We start from the raw sequence: 17,724 nt of genomic DNA on the forward strand, positions 1-17,724 counted from the left end.
ACGGGCGTTTAGGACGGCCTACCGGCCGGGATATCCGTGGCTCCTCGTGCAGTGCGCTAGCGGTCACCGTGGTTAATGAAATGGTGGATGGCTTTTAATCAGATGCGGAATTGCAAATGACGACGGTTTAACGAAAACCTTTCCACTGGACGCTAAACTTGAGCGTCTCTGTCTCCCTCGCTCCTAATTGTCCACGGCGTATTCTGGATGTTCCCGCTGCCGGCCGGAAAAGCGGACTGCTATAAAACTAGCGCCCAACACTGGAACGGCCGTTCACTTGCAGCTCCGTGGCCTGCCAGCTTGGAAGTGTGTTTTGTTCGTTGATGGTGGTGCGTTACAGTGCTGTGGATGGTGTGTGCTACTACATTGCCAACTTCGAATCCTTAGAGACGGATCCTTACCGAACTTAGTGCCTCATCAAAGTGCCCTCGTATCGCTGCGCAAAATCGCCCGTGAGTCCTGCGGGGCAGAGTGAGTGGACACAGTGAACCAATTGGAAGAAAAAACGGTGTTTAAACATTATAGCTTGTGATTGCGAAGAGAAAACGCGACCGTGGACACAGCGCAGCTTGAACAAGCAGAGTGAACATAGTTTTGGCAGAAATGGAATCGAAGGACACGGATGCGTTGGCGTTCCGCGCCAAACCGCCCTGCCCGGGAGACGAGATCGTCATCTCCGGCATTGCCGGTCGCTTCCCCAACTCGAACAGTGTGAAGGAGTACGGCTACAATCTGTTCAACAAGATCGACATGGTGGACGATCTGGAGACGCGCTGGAGGCACAGCAACGTGGAAATCCCGCGCCGCATGGGCAAGGTGAACAATCTCGAGAAGTTCGACGCAACGTTCTTCGGTGTGCACTTCAAGCAGGTAAGCAGGTAACGGTTCCGTAGCTCGCCGGGATAATTGCCTGATACGCGGTTTCGTTTCCCCGACGCAGGCACACACGATGGATCCGCAGTGTCGTATACTGGTGGAGCATGCGTACGAAGCGGCCATCGATGCGGGCGTTAATCCCAAGTCGCTGCGCGGCTCCCGAACGGGCGTGTTCGTCGGGGCTTGCTTTGCCGAGTCGGAGAAAACCTGGTTCTACGAGAAGATCTCGTCCGGTGGGTTCGGCATTACGGGGTGCTCCCGTGCGATGATGGCTAACCGCATCTCGTACACGATGGGTCTGAATGGACCCTCGTTCCTGCTGGACACGGCCTGCAGTAGCTCGATGTACGCACTGGACTGTGCCTTCAACGCTATCCGGAACGGTGAGTGTGATGCGGCGATTGTCGGCGGTTCGAACCTGCTGCTGCATCCGTACGTAACGTTGCAGTTCGCTCGGCTCGGTGTGCTGGCCGCCGATGGGTACTGTCGCCCGTTCGATAAGGACGCGTCGGGATACACGCGCTCCGAAGCCGTCTGTGTGATGTACCTGCAGAAGGCGAAGGACGCGAAGCGGGTGTACGCGAACGTCGTCTACTCGAAGACGAACTGCGATGGGTTTAAGGAGGAGGGCATCACCTATCCGTCGGGTGTGATGCAACGCAAGCTGCTGTCCGAGTTCTACCACGAGATCCAGCTCGACCCTTCCACGGTCGATTACGTGGAGGCACACAGCACGGGTACGGTGGTCGGCGATCCTGAGGAATGTGCTGGATTGGATAAGATTTTCTGCACCGGCCGCAAGAAGCCGCTGCCGGTGGGATCGGTCAAGTCGAACATCGGTCACTCGGAGTCTAGCTCCGGCATCTGTTCGGTCATCAAGTGTATTCTGGCGCTGGAGACACGGCTCATCCCGCCCAACATTAACTTCCGCGAGATTCGTCGCGACATCCCGTCGTTGGTGGAGGGTCGGTTGAAGGTGGTGGCCGAAACGCAACCACTGGATGGGCCGTTGATTGCGGTGAACTCGTTCGGGTTTGGCGGGGCCAACGCACACGCCCTGCTGTACGGTAACACCAAGGAGAAGGTTAACCATGGCCTTCCGACCGATAATCTGCCCCGCTTGATCACGTGGTCCGGCCGTACGGAGGAGGCGATCGATGCGGTTCTGACGGACATGAGCAACCGGCATCTGGACGCGGAGTACGTTGCGCTGTTGCACAACGTGCAGAGCGAATCCATCCCTGGCAATGTGTTCCGCGGGTATGGGCTGTACGCGAAGGACGGTACGGAGAACGCGATCTGCTTGGGGCGTGACACACAGCATTACACCGGCTTGAAGCGGCCGCTGGTGTGGGTGTTCAGCGGTATGGGCTCACAGTGGAGCGAAATGGGCACATCGCTGATGGAGATCCCGGTCTTCCGGCAGGCGATCGACCACTGCCACCGGGTGCTGGAAAAGCGTGGCCTCAACCTGATCGAGATTCTCACGTCGAAGAGCTGCAAGTACGACAACATTCTGCACTCGTTCGTGGGCATTGCCGCCGTTCAAATCGGTATCGTGGATGTGCTGCGATCGCTCGATCTCGAACCGGACTTTGTGATCGGACATTCGGTGGGCGAGCTCGGCTGCGCTTACGCCGACCGGTGCTTCACTGCGGAGCAGATGATCCTGTCCGCATACTCCCGCGGTATGGCCAGTTTGGAAACTAAAACCGTGTTCGGTTCGATGGCAGCCGTGGGGCTTGGATTCCGCAAAATACGCACCATGCTGCCGCCGGGCATCGAGGTGGCCTGCCACAACGGACCGGACTCGTGCACGATTTCGGGACCGAAGGAAAACGTCGAAGCGTTCGTGGCGCAGCTCACCGAGAAGGGCATCTTTGCCAAGGAGGTTCCCTGCTCGAACATTCCCTACCACAGCAAGTACATCGCCGAGATGGGCCCGAGACTGTTGGCCCGTTTGAACGAGGTGATTCCCGAGCCGAAGAAACGATCGGCCAAGTGGTTGAGCTCGTCGGTACCGAAAATTCGGTGGGACCAGACCGAAAGCCAGTTCTCGTCCGCGCACTATCACACCAACAACCTGCTCAGCCCGGTCCTGTTCGAGGAAACGTCCGCACTGCTTCCGAACAATGCGCTGACGATCGAGATCGCGCCGCACGGATTGCTGCAGGCGATCCTGAAGAAATCCATGCCAAACGCCATCCACATTGGGTTGACCAAGCGTGGCAACAAGGACAACGTGCAGTACATGTTTAATGCGCTTGGAAAGTGAGTAATACGGCGGGGTTGCAGCTGCGTGCCCCCGGTTAGATCTTTTTTTTGCTAACGGAAACCCTTCCTTGCCCATTTCAGACTCTACATCAACGGGTTAGATATTCCGGCGGCCCGGCTCTACCCATCGGTGGAGTTCCCGGTGTCCCGAGGTACGCCGATGATTTCGCACCTCATCCGCTGGGACCACTCGGAGGATTGGTTTGTGACCAAGTTCGAAATGCAAAAATCGACCAAGAGCGGCGAACGGCGGGTTAAGATTAAGCTCAACGATGAGGATTACAGCTACATCGCCGGGCACGTGATCGACGGCCGCGTCCTGTTCCCGGCGACCGCCTACCTCCATCTGGCCTGGGAAACATTGGCCATGGTCAAGGGTCCCATGTACTTCGATCTGGAGGTAGAGTTCGAGGACGTAAAGTTCCTGCGCGCCACCTCCATTACGAAAGATCAGGAGATCGAGTTTACGGTGATGCTTCAGCCAGGTACGGGCCGGTTCGAAATTACCGAAGGTACGGCCGCCGTCGTCACCGGGTACGTGCGTCACGTGGAGAACATTACGCTGTCGGAAATTCCGGACCCACCGGCAAACGATATGCCAGTGTTGGGTACGCGCGATTTCTACAAGGAGTTGCGCCTGCGTGGCTACCATTACAGTGGCGCCTTCCGGTCGGTGCTGGAAGCCCGATCGGACAGTGCTGTCGGAAAGATCAACTGGGAGCTGAACTGGGTATCGTTCCTGGACTGTTTGCTGCAGTGTTGCATCATCGGCAAGGACACCCGTACACTGATGATTCCGACCTGCATCGAACGAATGCGCATCGATCCGCGTATGCACCTGGCGATCGCGAACACGATGGAGGAGGGCAGCCAGGTGTTTGAGTTCAAGAACTCCCGCGTGCTCAACACAATCCGCTGTGGTGGTATCGAGATCGTCGGATTGCAGGCTAGTACGGTTGCGCGCCGTAAGCCGCCGGGTATTCCGGTCCTGGAGTCGTACCAGTTCATCTCGCACCTGCCCGCACCCACACTCTCGAAGGCCGATGCCATTCGGGTCTGTGTGCAGCTTGCGCTGGAGAACATTCCCGTGCCGAAGGTGAAGGTGGTGGAGGTGGACTTTGGCGAGAGCGCTCCCATTACGCCCCTGTTTGCCGACGCGCTGGGCGATTTGCCGCTCGTAACGGCGGACCTGATGTTCCTGAGCAAGCAGCAGCTATCGCTGGGCGGTGTGCACGTCGAGGACGGTAAGCTGTCCACCCAAACTAACTCTCTGTTCCTCATTTCGACCAACTGTCTTGGACGGCCAGAGTTTGTGGAGGAGTCGGTCGGTAGTTTACACGAGAGCGGTTACGTGCTGAGTCGCGAAGCGGCCAACCTGGTCGTGGATAGCATTGTCCCACCGGCCGGTTTTCAGCTGCTTGCCGTTTTCCCCGTGCCAGACCACGAAACACTTGTCCTGATGCAGCGCATCAAGCGCAAGTTTATGGCCGTACCCACGATTGTCCGTATTCCACCGATGGACGATCGGTACGAGTGGATCACGACGCTAAAGGAAGCGATCAAAGCAGGCCCGGTGATTGCAGTCTCACAGGGCGATGTCAATTCTGGCATCGTGGGGCTTATCAACTGTATTCGCAAGGAACCGGACGGTGGTATGGTGAGCTGCGTCTTTGTGGACGATCCGGCCGCACCGGTGTTCGATTTGGACAATGCCGTATTCAAAAGCCAGCTGAAACTCGGACTTGCCATCAACGTGTACCGCAAGGGACGGTGGGGCAGCTTCCGCCACCTGCAGCTCATTCAGGAGATCGAATCGAAACCGCGACGCAACCATTGCTACGCGAACGCACTCGTCAAGGGTGATCTGTCCTCGATGACGTGGCTTAGCGGCCCGTTCAATCACGGCCGTCCGAAGGGCGAGCTGGTGAAGGTGGTGTACAGTTCGCTCAACTTCCGCGACGTGATGTTTGCCACCGGCAAGCTTTCGTCGGACTTTGCGAATCTGTCGCGTGTCGAGCAGCAGTGCGAGCTGGGCTTCGAGTACTCCGGCATCGGGGAAACGGGACGCCGTATCATGGGCATGGTAACGACCGGCGCAATGGCCACGCACGTGGCGTGCGATGACACCCTAACCTGGACCGTGCCGGAAAAGTGGACCCTGGAAGAGGCCGCTACCGTGCCGGTCGTGTACGTTACCGTGTACTGTGCGCTCTTCATCAACGCACACATCCAGAAGGGTCAGTCGATCCTGATCCACGCCGGCAGTGGTGGCATCGGGTTGGCAGCTATCCGTGTCTGTCTCGCGTACGGGCTGGAAGTGTTCACGACCGTCGGTACGGACGCGAAGAGAGATTTCCTGCTCCAAACATTCCCCCAGCTGAAGGCGGACAACATCGGCAACTCGCGCGATACGTCCTTCGAGCGAATGATTATGCTGCGCACGAATGGGCAGGGCGTGGACTACGTGCTGAACTCGCTGGCGGACGATAAGCTGCAGGCGTCGGTACGCTGTCTGGGCAAGTACGGCAAATTCTTGGAGATTGGCAAATACGACATGGCGAACGATTCGAAGCTCGGCCTGAACCGTTTCCTGCGGGCGCTCTCTTTCACCGCCGTGTTGGTAGACTTTTTGTTCACGGCCCCGCCTGAGGAGAAGATGGTAATGGCTGGCATAAAATGAGCTTACGATTCTGTTGCAAGGGCAAACTAATCGCGCGTCTTCCTCCATTTCTGACCAGGTTCTGCGCAACATGCTCGACAAGGACATCAAGAGTGGCGTGATCGTACCGCTCAAGACGAACGTATTTGCTGCCGGTGACATTGAGCAAGCTTTCCGATACTTGGCCAGTGGTAAGCACGTTGGCAAGGTGCTGCTAAAGGTGCGCGAGTCACCGAGCGACGAACATTCGGTTCCGATCAGCTATCTGCCGCGTGTCTACTGCAATCCGGACCGTTCGTACGTCATCGCCGGAGGGCTGGGCGGATTCGGGCTGGAGTTGGCCGACTGGTTGGTGCTGCGCGGCTGTCGCAAAGTGGTCATCAGCTCGAGCCGTGGCCTTTCCAAGCCTTACCAGCTGTATCGCATCAAGTAAATTGACCGAGCGACTGCATGTTGTGATGGGAATGGAGCGAGTTTTAACGGTCCTATCTCTTTGCAGGATCTGGGAAACGTACGGTGTGAAGGTGGTGATCAGCACGGACGACATTGCGACACGGGCCGGTTGTGAGGCATTGATCAACACCGCCAACAAACTCGGACCGGTGGGAGGTATCTTCAATCTGGCCGTGCAGCTGCGGGATGGCATCTTCGAGAACCAGTCCGTCGAGCGGTTCCGCGAGTGTATGGCACCGAAAGCCATCGCGACCCAGTATCTGGATGAGGTGAGCCGTCGAACCTGCCCACAGTTGGAGTATTTCGTCATATTCTCCAGTGTGTCTTGCGGCAGAGGTAATGCCGGTCAGAGTAACTACGGTATGGCCAACTCGGTGATGGAGCGCATCATTGAGCGTCGCTCGGCCGATGGCCTGCCAGCGAAGGCCGTTCAGTGGGGTGCCGTAGGAGAGGTGGGCCTCGTAGCCGACATGCAGGAAGACAAGCTTGACATGGAGATCGGTGGCACACTGCAGCAGCGTATCAGCTCCTGTCTGCAGGAGCTCGATCCGCTCCTAACGACACCGGAACCGATCGTAGCCAGCATGGTTGTGGCGGAGAAACGGGTCCGCACCAGTGGCAAGGAGAACATCATTGAATCAGTGATGAACATCATGAGCATTCGCGATATCAAATCGATCTCGATGGATACGACCTTGTCCGAGCTGGGTATGGATTCTTTGATGGCGGTTGAAATTAAGCAGACGCTTGAGCGTGAGTACGAACTGTTCTTGACGCCGCAGGACCTGCGCTCGCTCACCTTCATGAAGCTGCAGGAGCTGACCGAAGCGAAGGCCGCCGCAGACGAGAATGTTAAGCTTAAGCTTGCGAACGAAAAGACGCCAACTGGTGTGGCGATGCTGCTCCGCAATCTTGGCGATGAATTCAACAGCCAGCACACGATACTACGCCTCCAGTCGGAGAACGATTCGAAGAAGTACAATGCGTGCGTTCTGTTCACGCCCGGCATCGAGGGTGTCGCGGGTAACGCGTGGCACAACATTGCCGCCCAACTGTCGCTGCCCACGTTCATCACCCAGCTGACGCACACGATCGACATGACGACGGTGGAGGATATCGGCCGCTTCCTGGCACCGGAGCTGATCGAAAACGTTTTCAAGGGTACGGAGCACTTCTACCTGGTCGGCTACTCGTTCGGTGCGTTCGTGACGCTCGAGCTCGCCCGGATCCTCGAGGAGACGGGCATGCGGGGCCAGATCCTGCTCATCGACGGTGCGCCCAAGTTCCTGCGCAAGCTCGCCATCGACCAGATGACGGAGAACTACACGGACGACAGCATACAGGTGGTGCTGACGTCCGGCATTGTGAACACGATCTTCCCGGAGGAAAACACGGACGTGCTGCCGCTGCTCGCGTCCTGCACCACGTTCGACGAGCGCATCGACAAGCTGCTCGAACTGTCCAAGGATCAGAACCTCTACTCCGAAGCGTACCTGCGCATGATGCCGAAGGCACTGTTCAATCGCATCAAGATTGCGCTCGAAACCGATATCGACAATCCGGTACCGGTGCAGTCGCCCATTCTGCTCGTGCGCCCAACAGAAGTGTCGGTGGTGGACATCGAGGAGGACTACGATCTGTCCCGATACACGGACGGCACGGTGAGCCTGAAGTTCGTCGAGGGCAACCACATCACCATGCTGGACAACCCGAAGCTCGTACAAATCATTGCCGATTCCGACCCGGTGCTCGAGTCGGATCGCTGCTTCCAGAAGTACCTGCAGAGCAACTCCGTGGCGGAGTAAGGAGCAAGCGGACCGTTCGGGTGTGTGTGTGTGTGTGTGTGTGTGCCGCGCGCCCTTTTGGCACGTACAAGCTAGTTTAAGGGAAGCTGGGGAAGCCGTTTTGAAGGACCATGAACACTGTTGGACTGCTTCACTTTTGCGGGAGGGGGGTCAATATTGGAGGGTTTACATGTTCAAAGTCAGTGTACAACCAATAGCTAGGGAATCCGACCGAAACCGACAAACATCATCGCAATACATTTTCATTTAGAAATCTTACACCAAAACCCTCAACACATTAAGCCTTTATTTTGGACTTGTTGAATGTGAAAGAAATTTCGGAGTAGTTAGTGGTGAGCAGCTGGATAATATGCCTTTAAAAAAATGGCATGGTTTTGGCTACGACTGGGCCATGGGCCATAAGCCGTTGTCTCGTCCTTGCCAACACACAAACAGGACCTGACCTCGAAAACCGCATCAAAGGACCCCGGATATGGCACTCGAACTTGTCGGCTCGATTCTTTCTCACTTGATAATCTTACATTTTCTCTTAATCTACTGTAAGTATTTCACATATTGAACATAAAAACAGAAACACCGTTATTGTAGCTGCAATTACTTGGCCGGTACTCCCGTTCTGATTTTCAATTCTATTCCGCATTCAAAAGCAACCACAGTCGCGACTCAACGAAACAACAAATGGCCATAATGAACTGTGGTAATGCTGTGCAGGGGTCGTAGTCTTTCAACTTTTTTACCAATATTTCTCCGTGTCAAAAAAATCCGAGGAAAGTTTATATTAATGTGTAGAAATGCTAAATATTTATTAAAACAAGTGGAAAACCTTTAGTGATAAGCCATTTTTCTTCGATTTATGTCCTTCGCTTCCGGGATCGCTTTAGGTAAATATGAACCGATCGTCAAAGACGAGTACCCCTGCAGATATGTTTTTTGGCACATCACACATCACACACATGTCATGCTGGGGCAGGCATACAGCGCGAATAAACAGATTTGTTTATATTCCAGGAACCACCTTCCCGTTGCATCGTTCAGTGCCGGTTTATCAGACGGAATCGCACAGCATAACCTACCATCGGCGAACCCCGTAGAAAACGTGTAAAAATGCCGAAAAAGAACGCTTTTTTCTATTTTATGTTGGAGTACAAAGCCCGCGAGGAAGCTAAAGGGCGTAAATTTAAGAGTCTCGCTGAAGTGACTCCCTATGCCGGAGAAATTTGGCCGGTAAGATAGAATACGCTCTTTGTGTGTGTGTTTTTTTTTCTTCTGTAATTCCACTTCGTATATTGTAGAAAATGGAAGCTGCTCAACGTGAACAATACTATGCAATGGCAAACAAGACACAAAATGCAACAGTGCAGTTCGAAGAGAAGGTGGTGGAGCGTGCCCAAGCAAAGGATGCAGCAAAAGACCTTCTTCAGGAACGGGTGAACAGGGCTGTGTCTGAAAATGGTAAATGGAATGGTAAGATTATTTAAGGTAAGTTTCTAAGCTAACCCGTGCTTTGTGTTTGCAGAACTCGCGCAAGAAAACTTTTACCTGATCTCGATGGGATACTTTTGCCGCACGATCGATGATGTTTACATTCCGGCTGAAATTGGTGTGATTAAGTACAGCCTCCAGTCGGGCGTACAAGAGCGGTTTCACATGCTCGTCGATCACGCGAAACTTCCGACCGGTATGGCGTACGAAGCGTTGCAGCACTCGGAGGGTACTCATGCCCTGCCGCTACCACCGCACGGGCTAGGTGTACAGGATTACGCAGAAATAGCAGCGAAACTGATAAGCTTCCTCCAAGCAGAGCATGACATTCCGATGCTGTTCACGGCTGCGAAGGAAACATCGGCGGTGCACAGTATGCTTTGTGCCATTCTCGGTGATCATCTGCATCACAGGACGCTGGTCATTTGCTCCGTAGCGGAACTGTATATGCAGCTGCAACATGTTTCGGTACGGTCCAATCCCGACAAATCGGCCTTCAGGACGGTGCATATGGCACAAAAGCTGCTGGATGATGATGTGTTTAGCTACACGGAAGGCATCAGCTGCGATTATCACGAGATTCGAAGCTTGCTAGTGCATTGTGTCCTGTCCCAGTGCATCCGTTGGGCGTACAGCATTTCATACGACTGTTGCCCGGACATGGGTATTGCGTTGGTCCCGGGAATGCATAAGCCGGGCCAAAAGGACGTTGAAGATCAATGCAACCAGTCCAGCGATACCATTTCCGATGACGATGCTTCGAGTAATAACGAGCAACTGAACGATGGTACGATGTCGTTCGTGTCTTACGGAACCCATGTTACTTCTCTGCCACCGGAACCGGGCACGATCGAAGACTTGCCTATTAATATAAAGCCAGACAGGGCAGGAGACGACGAAGTAAGCGTTTCTGCCAGCCAAGTGCAGCTTAATGCAACGGAAAACGCATCCATCGCAGAGAGCGTCGGACGGTTGAGTTTGAATGGGTTAGATCGACGCGATTATCGTTTGACTCCTCGCGGCAATGCTTTGATCCATGGTAACGGTGACGCGTTTTCGGTTGGGTCAAAATCCGACCGAGAGTTCACGCGCTGTCCAAATTGTTCCTATAGATTCCGGGTGGTCAACAATGAATAAGAGTAATTTTTCTTCTATAGTTTTATTATTTCTAGCATCTTATGGACTCTTGCCGAGAAGGGCAACGCGTTGAACTATATTTTTTTTTATTCTTAGGAAACGGCCTGGCCGTAATGCTCATTGAATTGTTTCTGCATACAATTTAAGGTGATGAATAAACTGCTGTTTATAATTGAAATGTTGAATACAATAACGAAAATTATACTACCTCTAACAAGTTGCTGATCGAGCTTTTGTCTCTTGCTTTAAATATGTATCAGTCTAAGCCCGTGCCATTCGTCTATGTTGGGGAGATTCTATTTAGAGTAGAAAACACCTAGCATGCTAGGAACGATATGCAGCACAACGAAATCATGCCGGGGACACTCAACGATTTTCGACGAAATAAAACAGTCGACGAAAATAGACTGTGGTAATTGTGCCACAGTTCATCCAGCAGCGCGCGAGCACCACAGCTTTGCTTATGCAACTGTCATCGCGACAACCGCAAAAACAACAAACCAAAACACATTGCGATTCAGGGGCGATAGCGGTCGTGAAAGCAGGGAATAAAACCGCTCAAATTGTGCTGTTTAGGAAATATTGTTACCACACAATGATGTTATTCAGTGTTAGCCGTGCGTTCCTACGTGGAGCCCAACGAGCAGACGTTCACCGGTGCCGAGATGTGCACCGCTGGGTAGCACCAACGTTGCGCGAGTTTCGCCGGCGCCGCGAGAAAATGGGCCCGGAAGCAGTGATGCCCCGATCATCCCACTCGGACTGGAACTACAGTGCCGAAATCTTTGCATTCGGCCGACGGCTACAGGAATCGTTCGATCCGAACGTGCTACAGCAAGCCTTCACACACCAGTCGTTCATCGAGCAGGAAACGCGCAAGCAGGCAGCGGTCGGTATCGAGCAGCCGGTGCTCGGTGTCAACGACAACCGGGAGCTGATTGCGCAAGGCGAACGGTTGATTGTGGATTACGTAGAAGCCTTCCTGCTAACAGCGCTGCCACGCTTGCCGCGGCAGTTTGTCTCTTCCGTGCGGGAAGCGCTCACCAGCGAACCACAGCTCGCACACGTATCCTCCCATCTGGGCACGAAAGACATCATTATGGCGGCCGAATTCCCTATCGGTGAAGCTTTGCTAGCATCGACACTGAAAGCCATTGTGGCCGCACTGCACCGTTCGTCGGGCGATGAACGGTGTTTCCTGTTCGTGCGTGACTTTATCTGCGGTCAGCTGAACCAGCGCGACTTGTACGAGTATCTGAACATTGCGGATCCGCTTCGCACGCTGCAGGAGTACTGCAAAGAGCGAGGAATGGCCGAACCTGAACCACGCCTCATCGGCAACGTAGGAAGAAACACACTGCTGGCGGCGTACAATGTTGGCATTTACAGCGACCGGAAGCTGCTGGGAACGGGGTACGGCGAGGATCAACTGATCGCCATCCAGGAAGCGGCCAGCGATTGTCTACGCCAGCTGTTCGGTACCGAGATTCACATGAAACCGGTGGATTTCAGACTAACGTTGAAGGATTGTGCTCTTAATGCTTCGCAACAGCGAACCAGCGGTAAGGTTAGCTCCAGGCAGTAACGCCGTTACATCCATTTTCAGCTTGCGTTCGGGTGTTTTTACGGATAAGTTTTATTGTATTAAAAAAAAAACAAATAGACAAAACACCGAAAACAAAGCAAATAAATTAGTTGTAGCCAGTCCGATACCATACCATCCAGCGGAAGTTCGGAAGTACTGTATATTTTGTTCAGTCAGTCTATTTGCCTGCCGCCGTTCCACCACCAGTGTCCGACAGCAACCGTCCATCCTTGTCCTTCAACCGCACGCGACCGTTCGAGTATCGCGATTCCTGACTTCCGTCGGGATAAACGAACTTGATCGTTCCGTCCGGATAAATGCGCCGTTTGTGCGCCTTCGTATGTATCTCAACCTGTCCGTTCGGTAGATTTATCTCCTTATCATCATTCTTACGGATAATTACCGTCGTGCCGTCCGGATACTTCCACTCTTCCGCTATGTCCGCACTGTTCGGGTTGGTGGTGCGTATCGAACCGTTCGGAAAGTGTACCTCGGTCGATCCGTCCTTAAATCGATGTTCCGTTTGTCCGCTAGCAAAAACGAAAAAGCAAAATGAAGGAAATGTTTTCTAATGAGTTAAAGGCTACGAAACTTACTCAGGAAACTCCAATATTTCCAGCCCATCTAGATAGGTCGTGTGCCAGGTATTGGTCTCGAAGTAGTAGTACTTCGTCGTGCCTTCGGCCATGTTCGTTTCCTTGATGTCCTTGTTGAAGTACAGCATGCGGATGATCAGCCCGTCCGCCGATATCTTCTTCAGATTCCCGTTCGGATACCACACGTCCCGGCTGCCGTCCGCGTTTACAATTTCCCGCTTCATGCTCTTGATTAGTTCGGCCGCTTCCGGTGTGCGATCGAGCAGTAAATCGCCCTGGTTCGTCGGATTCTCTTTGCGCACCAATCCTTGCCTTGTTGGTTGGTTGGCGGACGAATCGGCGTTTAGATTTACCGCGTTAAAGAGCGTTTTGCGAACGGCAGGATTTGCTGGGAAATAGGATGACGGAGCGGAACTAGAGTTTTCCCCAAGAGCATCATCATCGTCCTCGTCGCCGTCATCACTTTCCTCCACACTGTTTCCCTTTTCGTTAACGCGAGGACTGGGCTCCTCATCGCTAGTGCCATCAATCGGATAAAGCCCATTCTCATCATTCTCGTCCGTTTCGGAGGTCAAATTGTCGTCGCGCATCGGTAAGGTCTTTCCCCGGGGTGGCGCCGATTTGCTGCAGCGTACCGGCGCATGATGGCTCATAACTTTTGCCCTTGTCACCTGCGATGGCACCTTTCGCTCCTTTGCCGGTATAACCTGTTGCGTTTTGGGTCGATTCGTAGTCGGCGCGATTTTTCTCGGTTTATCAAGCGCAGGACCCATTTTTGCTTCCTTTTGTCCTCCTTGCTGTTCAACGGTTTCAGCTCCTCCGGCGGCAAGTTTCGCTATGTTGCGATTAATTTCCACCAACATGCGGCTATTGTTTTGCCGCTTCAGCCGCGTGTTTTCCGTCTCCAGCCGACGATTGTCCTTCTTCGCCACCTCGAGCTCAAGCCGTACTTCCTGCAGCTCCTTTTCGACGGTTTTCAGCTGTGACCGGAACCGTGCCAAAGACGCACTGTGCTTAGCCTCCCGGTCCTTTTGCTGTTTGCGCAGCTCGGCAAGCTCTTCGTTCAGGCGCAAAATTTCTTCCCTGTCCTTTTTGTTCGGTTTCTGCGCTTCACGCAGCGCTTGTTTGCGTTCCGTTTCGATCTTCATGCGTTCGTCGTGGAAGTAAACTTCCATCTTGATGCGTTCGTCATTGAGGCGCTCTTCCATTTCTTCCCGATCCTGTTGCAGCTTTAGGCGCTCCAGTTCGTGCTCCTGTTTGGCTTGGATTAGTTCCGCGTTTTCGCGCCGGTAGTTATCTATTTCACGCTCGAGCTCGGTTAGTCTTTCCTTTAGTAGCTCACTTTTAGCAAGAATCTCACTGCGGAGTGTATCGTCTCCGATCATCCCGGCCACGGGCGTGTCTTCGGTCTCCGACTGTCCGTTGGCACTGTCGACGGTAGCGTCCTCTTCGTCACTTCTTTCGGTGTGCGGATCTGTTTGTTCGAGCAATGCAGGGCGTGTAATAATTTTATCATTCGGTGTCGACATTTTGCTCGAAGCTATTCGCTGCATGCGGTGGTATGTTTCGTGCTCTGTACCGTCCGACTCCGACTCTTCTTCCCCGCTGGATTTGGACGGTTCGTCATTGTCAACGAAATGCACGTGTGCATGATCGTCATCGTCGTCGTCGTCGTCGTCACTAGCGTCGCTCTCGTCAGTATCATGATCATTTAGAATTGCTTTTATCGGTGGCGGTGGCGCTAAAACTCTGTCCTTCGAAGCTACCTCCTCCTGGCGTACCAACGGTTCACAAGTAGTGATAGTATCGTCATTTGTCGCCACCGTATCATCCTCGTTTACAGTTGATTCGTTGCCTGCGATGAATCGCAATATGCTGCTCGAGTCGGGATTGAAATTCTTACCAACCACCTTCTGTTCTAGAAGCTCGAAAAAGTTCAGTTCTCGTTGCTCTTTCGATGCTTTCGGGGGATCGAGCCTTTGCTTCCATGGGACATCCGGCATTGAAGGTGATTTTTGCATCACGTCCTTCACAGCTGTAATTTTAGAACTATTTACAATGTTAGCTAATATCTGGTCGTCGTTCTTATCCGTAGCCTTTTCAGTGTTCCCATCCACGCCGGTCATCGGAAGCGATCCTCCGACACGCCGTCTGGTTTCCAGCTTTTTATCCTGCACTCGATTAACATCCAGCACAATGCCTTGGTCACTTTTGGTGCGTCCCTTCTGTTCGTTCACTTTTTGCTTCCCGTCCACCCTTCCCGGTTTGCTACCTGGTGTGGCACCGTCCCGCTGGTCCGGCTGCTTAGTTCCACTTTTGCGATTGTTTCGCTCTCTGTTGTGGGTAGCGAATTTGTACTTAGGTAAATTTTCTAGCTTAAACTTATTCGGATCTACTTTAAACCTAGCACGCAATCCTTCGCCACGCTTCAAAAACCGCTTCTTGGGAACGTTTCTAGCCCTCTGTAAGGCCTCTAGGTCCTGCTCGGAAGCCGGCGGTGGTTGTTCGGCGTCCGAGTCAAGCATCGTAGTTGTATCGTTTTTCACGGAGGTTTCCTGCAAACGCTCGGCGGCCAGTTGCGCTTGCAAGTTGGTCTCTTCATACTCGGGCTCACTGTCACTGTCTCCGAACGATTCTTCGCCGCCCTCCTCGATCGAATGCTGCTGCTGCTGCTGCAAACCGAGCGCTGCATACATTTTCCGTTGCTCGCGTTCCAGCAGCTGTTGTTGGGCGAGATGCTTCTCCAGCAGGACGCGCTGTTGCTCCTCCTGCCAGTGTTTCAGCTGCTCCAACCGCACGAGAATGCTACGCGGTGAGTCCGCCATTGTGAATAAGGCACAGCACTTTCCACACACCCAGAACCCAGCTAGCCGGAGAAACCATGAAAACAACACTCGTTACACAAGCGTAATACAACTTTGCTCCCTATACATATTATATATTGCACGGAAGATTGTATAAACGAAACTGCGGTTGGAATTCTAGCGAAAGCAAACTGCAAAAACGTCAGTTGCCATGGGAGTGCGCCAAACTGTTGCAAGGTAAACAACGTGTTTTGAAATTAAAACGCATTTTGACGCAAGCCGAGTCAGAGTTTGTGTATAACGTTTGCTTGATTACTTCACGCGCAGCGGACGTGTATCGCAGCTGGGTCTTCTGGCTCGCACAAAATGTAAACATTCTCCAGTTGAACACATTTTGTTCCCAGCGTAGACAAATCAACTGAACTTGATGACAGCAAATGCGCATTGCAGAACTAAAATTTTATCTCAAAATATTTACCTCCGATGGACGTCAGAACACAAAAAAAACAACACGACAAAAAAAGCAAAGAAAAATCCATACTTTTCTGCGTGGTCCGTGCTGTTTTCCACATTTTCCTGTGAATAGCTTTTGCAAAACATTGAAGTAACAGCTGAAGAAAGCTTTCGTAGTTTCGGGAACTTTCCAGAACGTGCAAGCAAGTTCAACAGGTAGACAGGGCACCGAAGCATCCAGCAGCGCTGGGCAACGCAGCGAGATGGCATCCCATTCTAGTTTCTACCAGGGAACCAAGCGGATCTCGCCTTTGAAGATCAGGTTCGCAGCAGCGCAGCAGCCGCAATAACTACTGTCCCAATTCGGAAGCCTCTAAACGTTTGCCTTGTGCGTGCGAATTTTCTGCATTTCAGAAATCCAAGCATACTGCCGTCACAAATCATGCCGTCACCTACGGGTGCCCCGTTCAACTTTGCCGAAATGCCCTGGTCGTATGGGGTAAAGCCGGGACAGGTGATGGAGTTTAATGCAGTTATCAGACCCAGTCCCATCACCGGACCTCCATCGCCGGTACCGTCCGCGATGCCATCCGGTAGCAGCCCACCATCGTTTGGCCTTTCCACCGTCACATCACAGTCCTTTCTGCCGGAATTTCGAAAACGAAAGCCCGAACCCGACGTTATACCGGTGTAAGTACCACTGCAGTGTCCCCGCTTGGTCGCGGCAATATTTCTCATTTATCGCTCAATTTCTAGACCATCCAAACAGTTTCTTACGGAGGAAGTCATGTCATCGCATTTGAACAATTTGCACCTTTCCACGGAATACACCGCGCACGACATCCGAACGCACACGTCCGCACCCGAATCACCCGCCCCAAATTCTACGCTCGAGGAGGACATGCTGCTGGGTGATGCCGCCAACGTTTCTGGCAATGCCGACTCGTACCACGTGTGCATGTCGCCGCAAGAGCTGGAGGAAAGGCTCAAGAAAGCACAACGTATCGCCATCTGCGAAGAGGTGCGTCGACTGGATGGTCGGGGCGAAATACTACCCCAGACGCTACTGGACCGTATTGAAAAACCGTGCACCGCATTAATGATCTGGCAGCCGCCCCAGGAACGCATACAATCCTTGTTCACGAAAGTAACCGAACAGCTAGAAGAACGTGAACGCAAGGATCGGCTTGCATCGAAGAATAACAATAACAACAGCAACAACAACAACAACAATGAAGTGATGATCGATTCAATGGCGATCAGCGATGAACCACTGCCCGATCTGCCGGATTACGATGAGGATCTGGACTTTGAGCAGGATGCTGCTAGTGTACCGGATTGGCAGCGACGTTCCCTGCCGGATGCTCCCGATCCAGCCACGATGGATATTGAGATGTAGCTGCTATAAGATTGCTTGAGCTTGTGTGACGACAAAGGTTCTCTGTACAGGATTTGCGTGATCACTGATCGGTGATCGCATTTTTTGCGAAAAATAGTAAATTAAGGCTAAGTAAGCGGTTTCGTACTCTTTGTAATGTCCCCTGTCGTTAGTTAAGTGTCGGAAATACATTTTGCAAACAAACTAGTGTTTTATGAATGT

At 52.9% G+C, this 17,724-nt stretch overlaps 5 protein-coding genes across 5 annotated transcripts; 4 read left to right on the top strand and 1 right to left on the bottom strand.

Annotated features, from left to right (window-relative positions):
* The first annotated feature begins 263 nt into the window (after nucleotides 1-263).
* LOC118506620 (fatty acid synthase) lies at nucleotides 264-8,340 on the top strand. The gene is made up of 5 exons (XM_036043988.1): nucleotides 264-870; nucleotides 941-3,147; nucleotides 3,232-5,809; nucleotides 5,889-6,238; nucleotides 6,309-8,340. The coding sequence occupies exons 1-5, from the start codon at nucleotides 604-606 to the stop codon at nucleotides 8,065-8,067; spliced, it is 7,161 nt and encodes a 2,386-aa protein (XP_035899881.1). The 5' UTR covers nucleotides 264-603; the 3' UTR covers nucleotides 8,068-8,340.
* A 654-nt stretch (nucleotides 8,341-8,994) lies between these two features.
* LOC118506622 (protein maelstrom homolog) lies at nucleotides 8,995-10,895 on the top strand. The gene is made up of 3 exons (XM_036043991.1): nucleotides 8,995-9,291; nucleotides 9,360-9,519; nucleotides 9,584-10,895. Exons 1-3 carry the CDS (start codon nucleotides 9,172-9,174, stop codon nucleotides 10,684-10,686), a joined length of 1,383 nt encoding a protein of 460 aa, XP_035899884.1. The 5' UTR covers nucleotides 8,995-9,171; the 3' UTR covers nucleotides 10,687-10,895.
* A 259-nt stretch (nucleotides 10,896-11,154) lies between these two features.
* On the top strand, nucleotides 11,155-12,416 carry LOC118506623 (39S ribosomal protein L44, mitochondrial). Its single transcript, XM_036043992.1, has one exon. The coding sequence runs from the start codon at nucleotides 11,282-11,284 to the stop codon at nucleotides 12,269-12,271; it is 990 nt and encodes a 329-aa protein (XP_035899885.1). The 5' UTR covers nucleotides 11,155-11,281; the 3' UTR covers nucleotides 12,272-12,416.
* Nucleotides 12,378-15,926, bottom strand: LOC118506621 (centromere protein J). The gene is made up of 2 exons (XM_036043990.1): nucleotides 12,868-15,926; nucleotides 12,378-12,801 (listed from the first exon to the last, which is right to left on the bottom strand). Exons 1-2 carry the CDS (start codon nucleotides 15,690-15,692, stop codon nucleotides 12,450-12,452), a joined length of 3,177 nt encoding a protein of 1,058 aa, XP_035899883.1. The 5' UTR covers nucleotides 15,693-15,926; the 3' UTR covers nucleotides 12,378-12,449.
* A 190-nt stretch (nucleotides 15,927-16,116) lies between these two features.
* LOC118506624 lies at nucleotides 16,117-17,706 on the top strand. Its single transcript, XM_036043993.1, has 3 exons — nucleotides 16,117-16,446; nucleotides 16,539-16,814; nucleotides 16,881-17,706. The coding sequence occupies exons 1-3, from the start codon at nucleotides 16,388-16,390 to the stop codon at nucleotides 17,521-17,523; spliced, it is 978 nt and encodes a 325-aa protein (XP_035899886.1). The 5' UTR covers nucleotides 16,117-16,387; the 3' UTR covers nucleotides 17,524-17,706.
* The last annotated feature ends 18 nt before the right edge of the window (nucleotides 17,707-17,724 follow it).

This window comes from Anopheles stephensi, chromosome 2 (assembly GCF_013141755.1).
Source record: "Anopheles stephensi strain Indian chromosome 2, UCI_ANSTEP_V1.0, whole genome shotgun sequence".
NCBI lineage: Eukaryota > Metazoa > Arthropoda > Insecta > Diptera > Culicidae > Anopheles > Anopheles stephensi.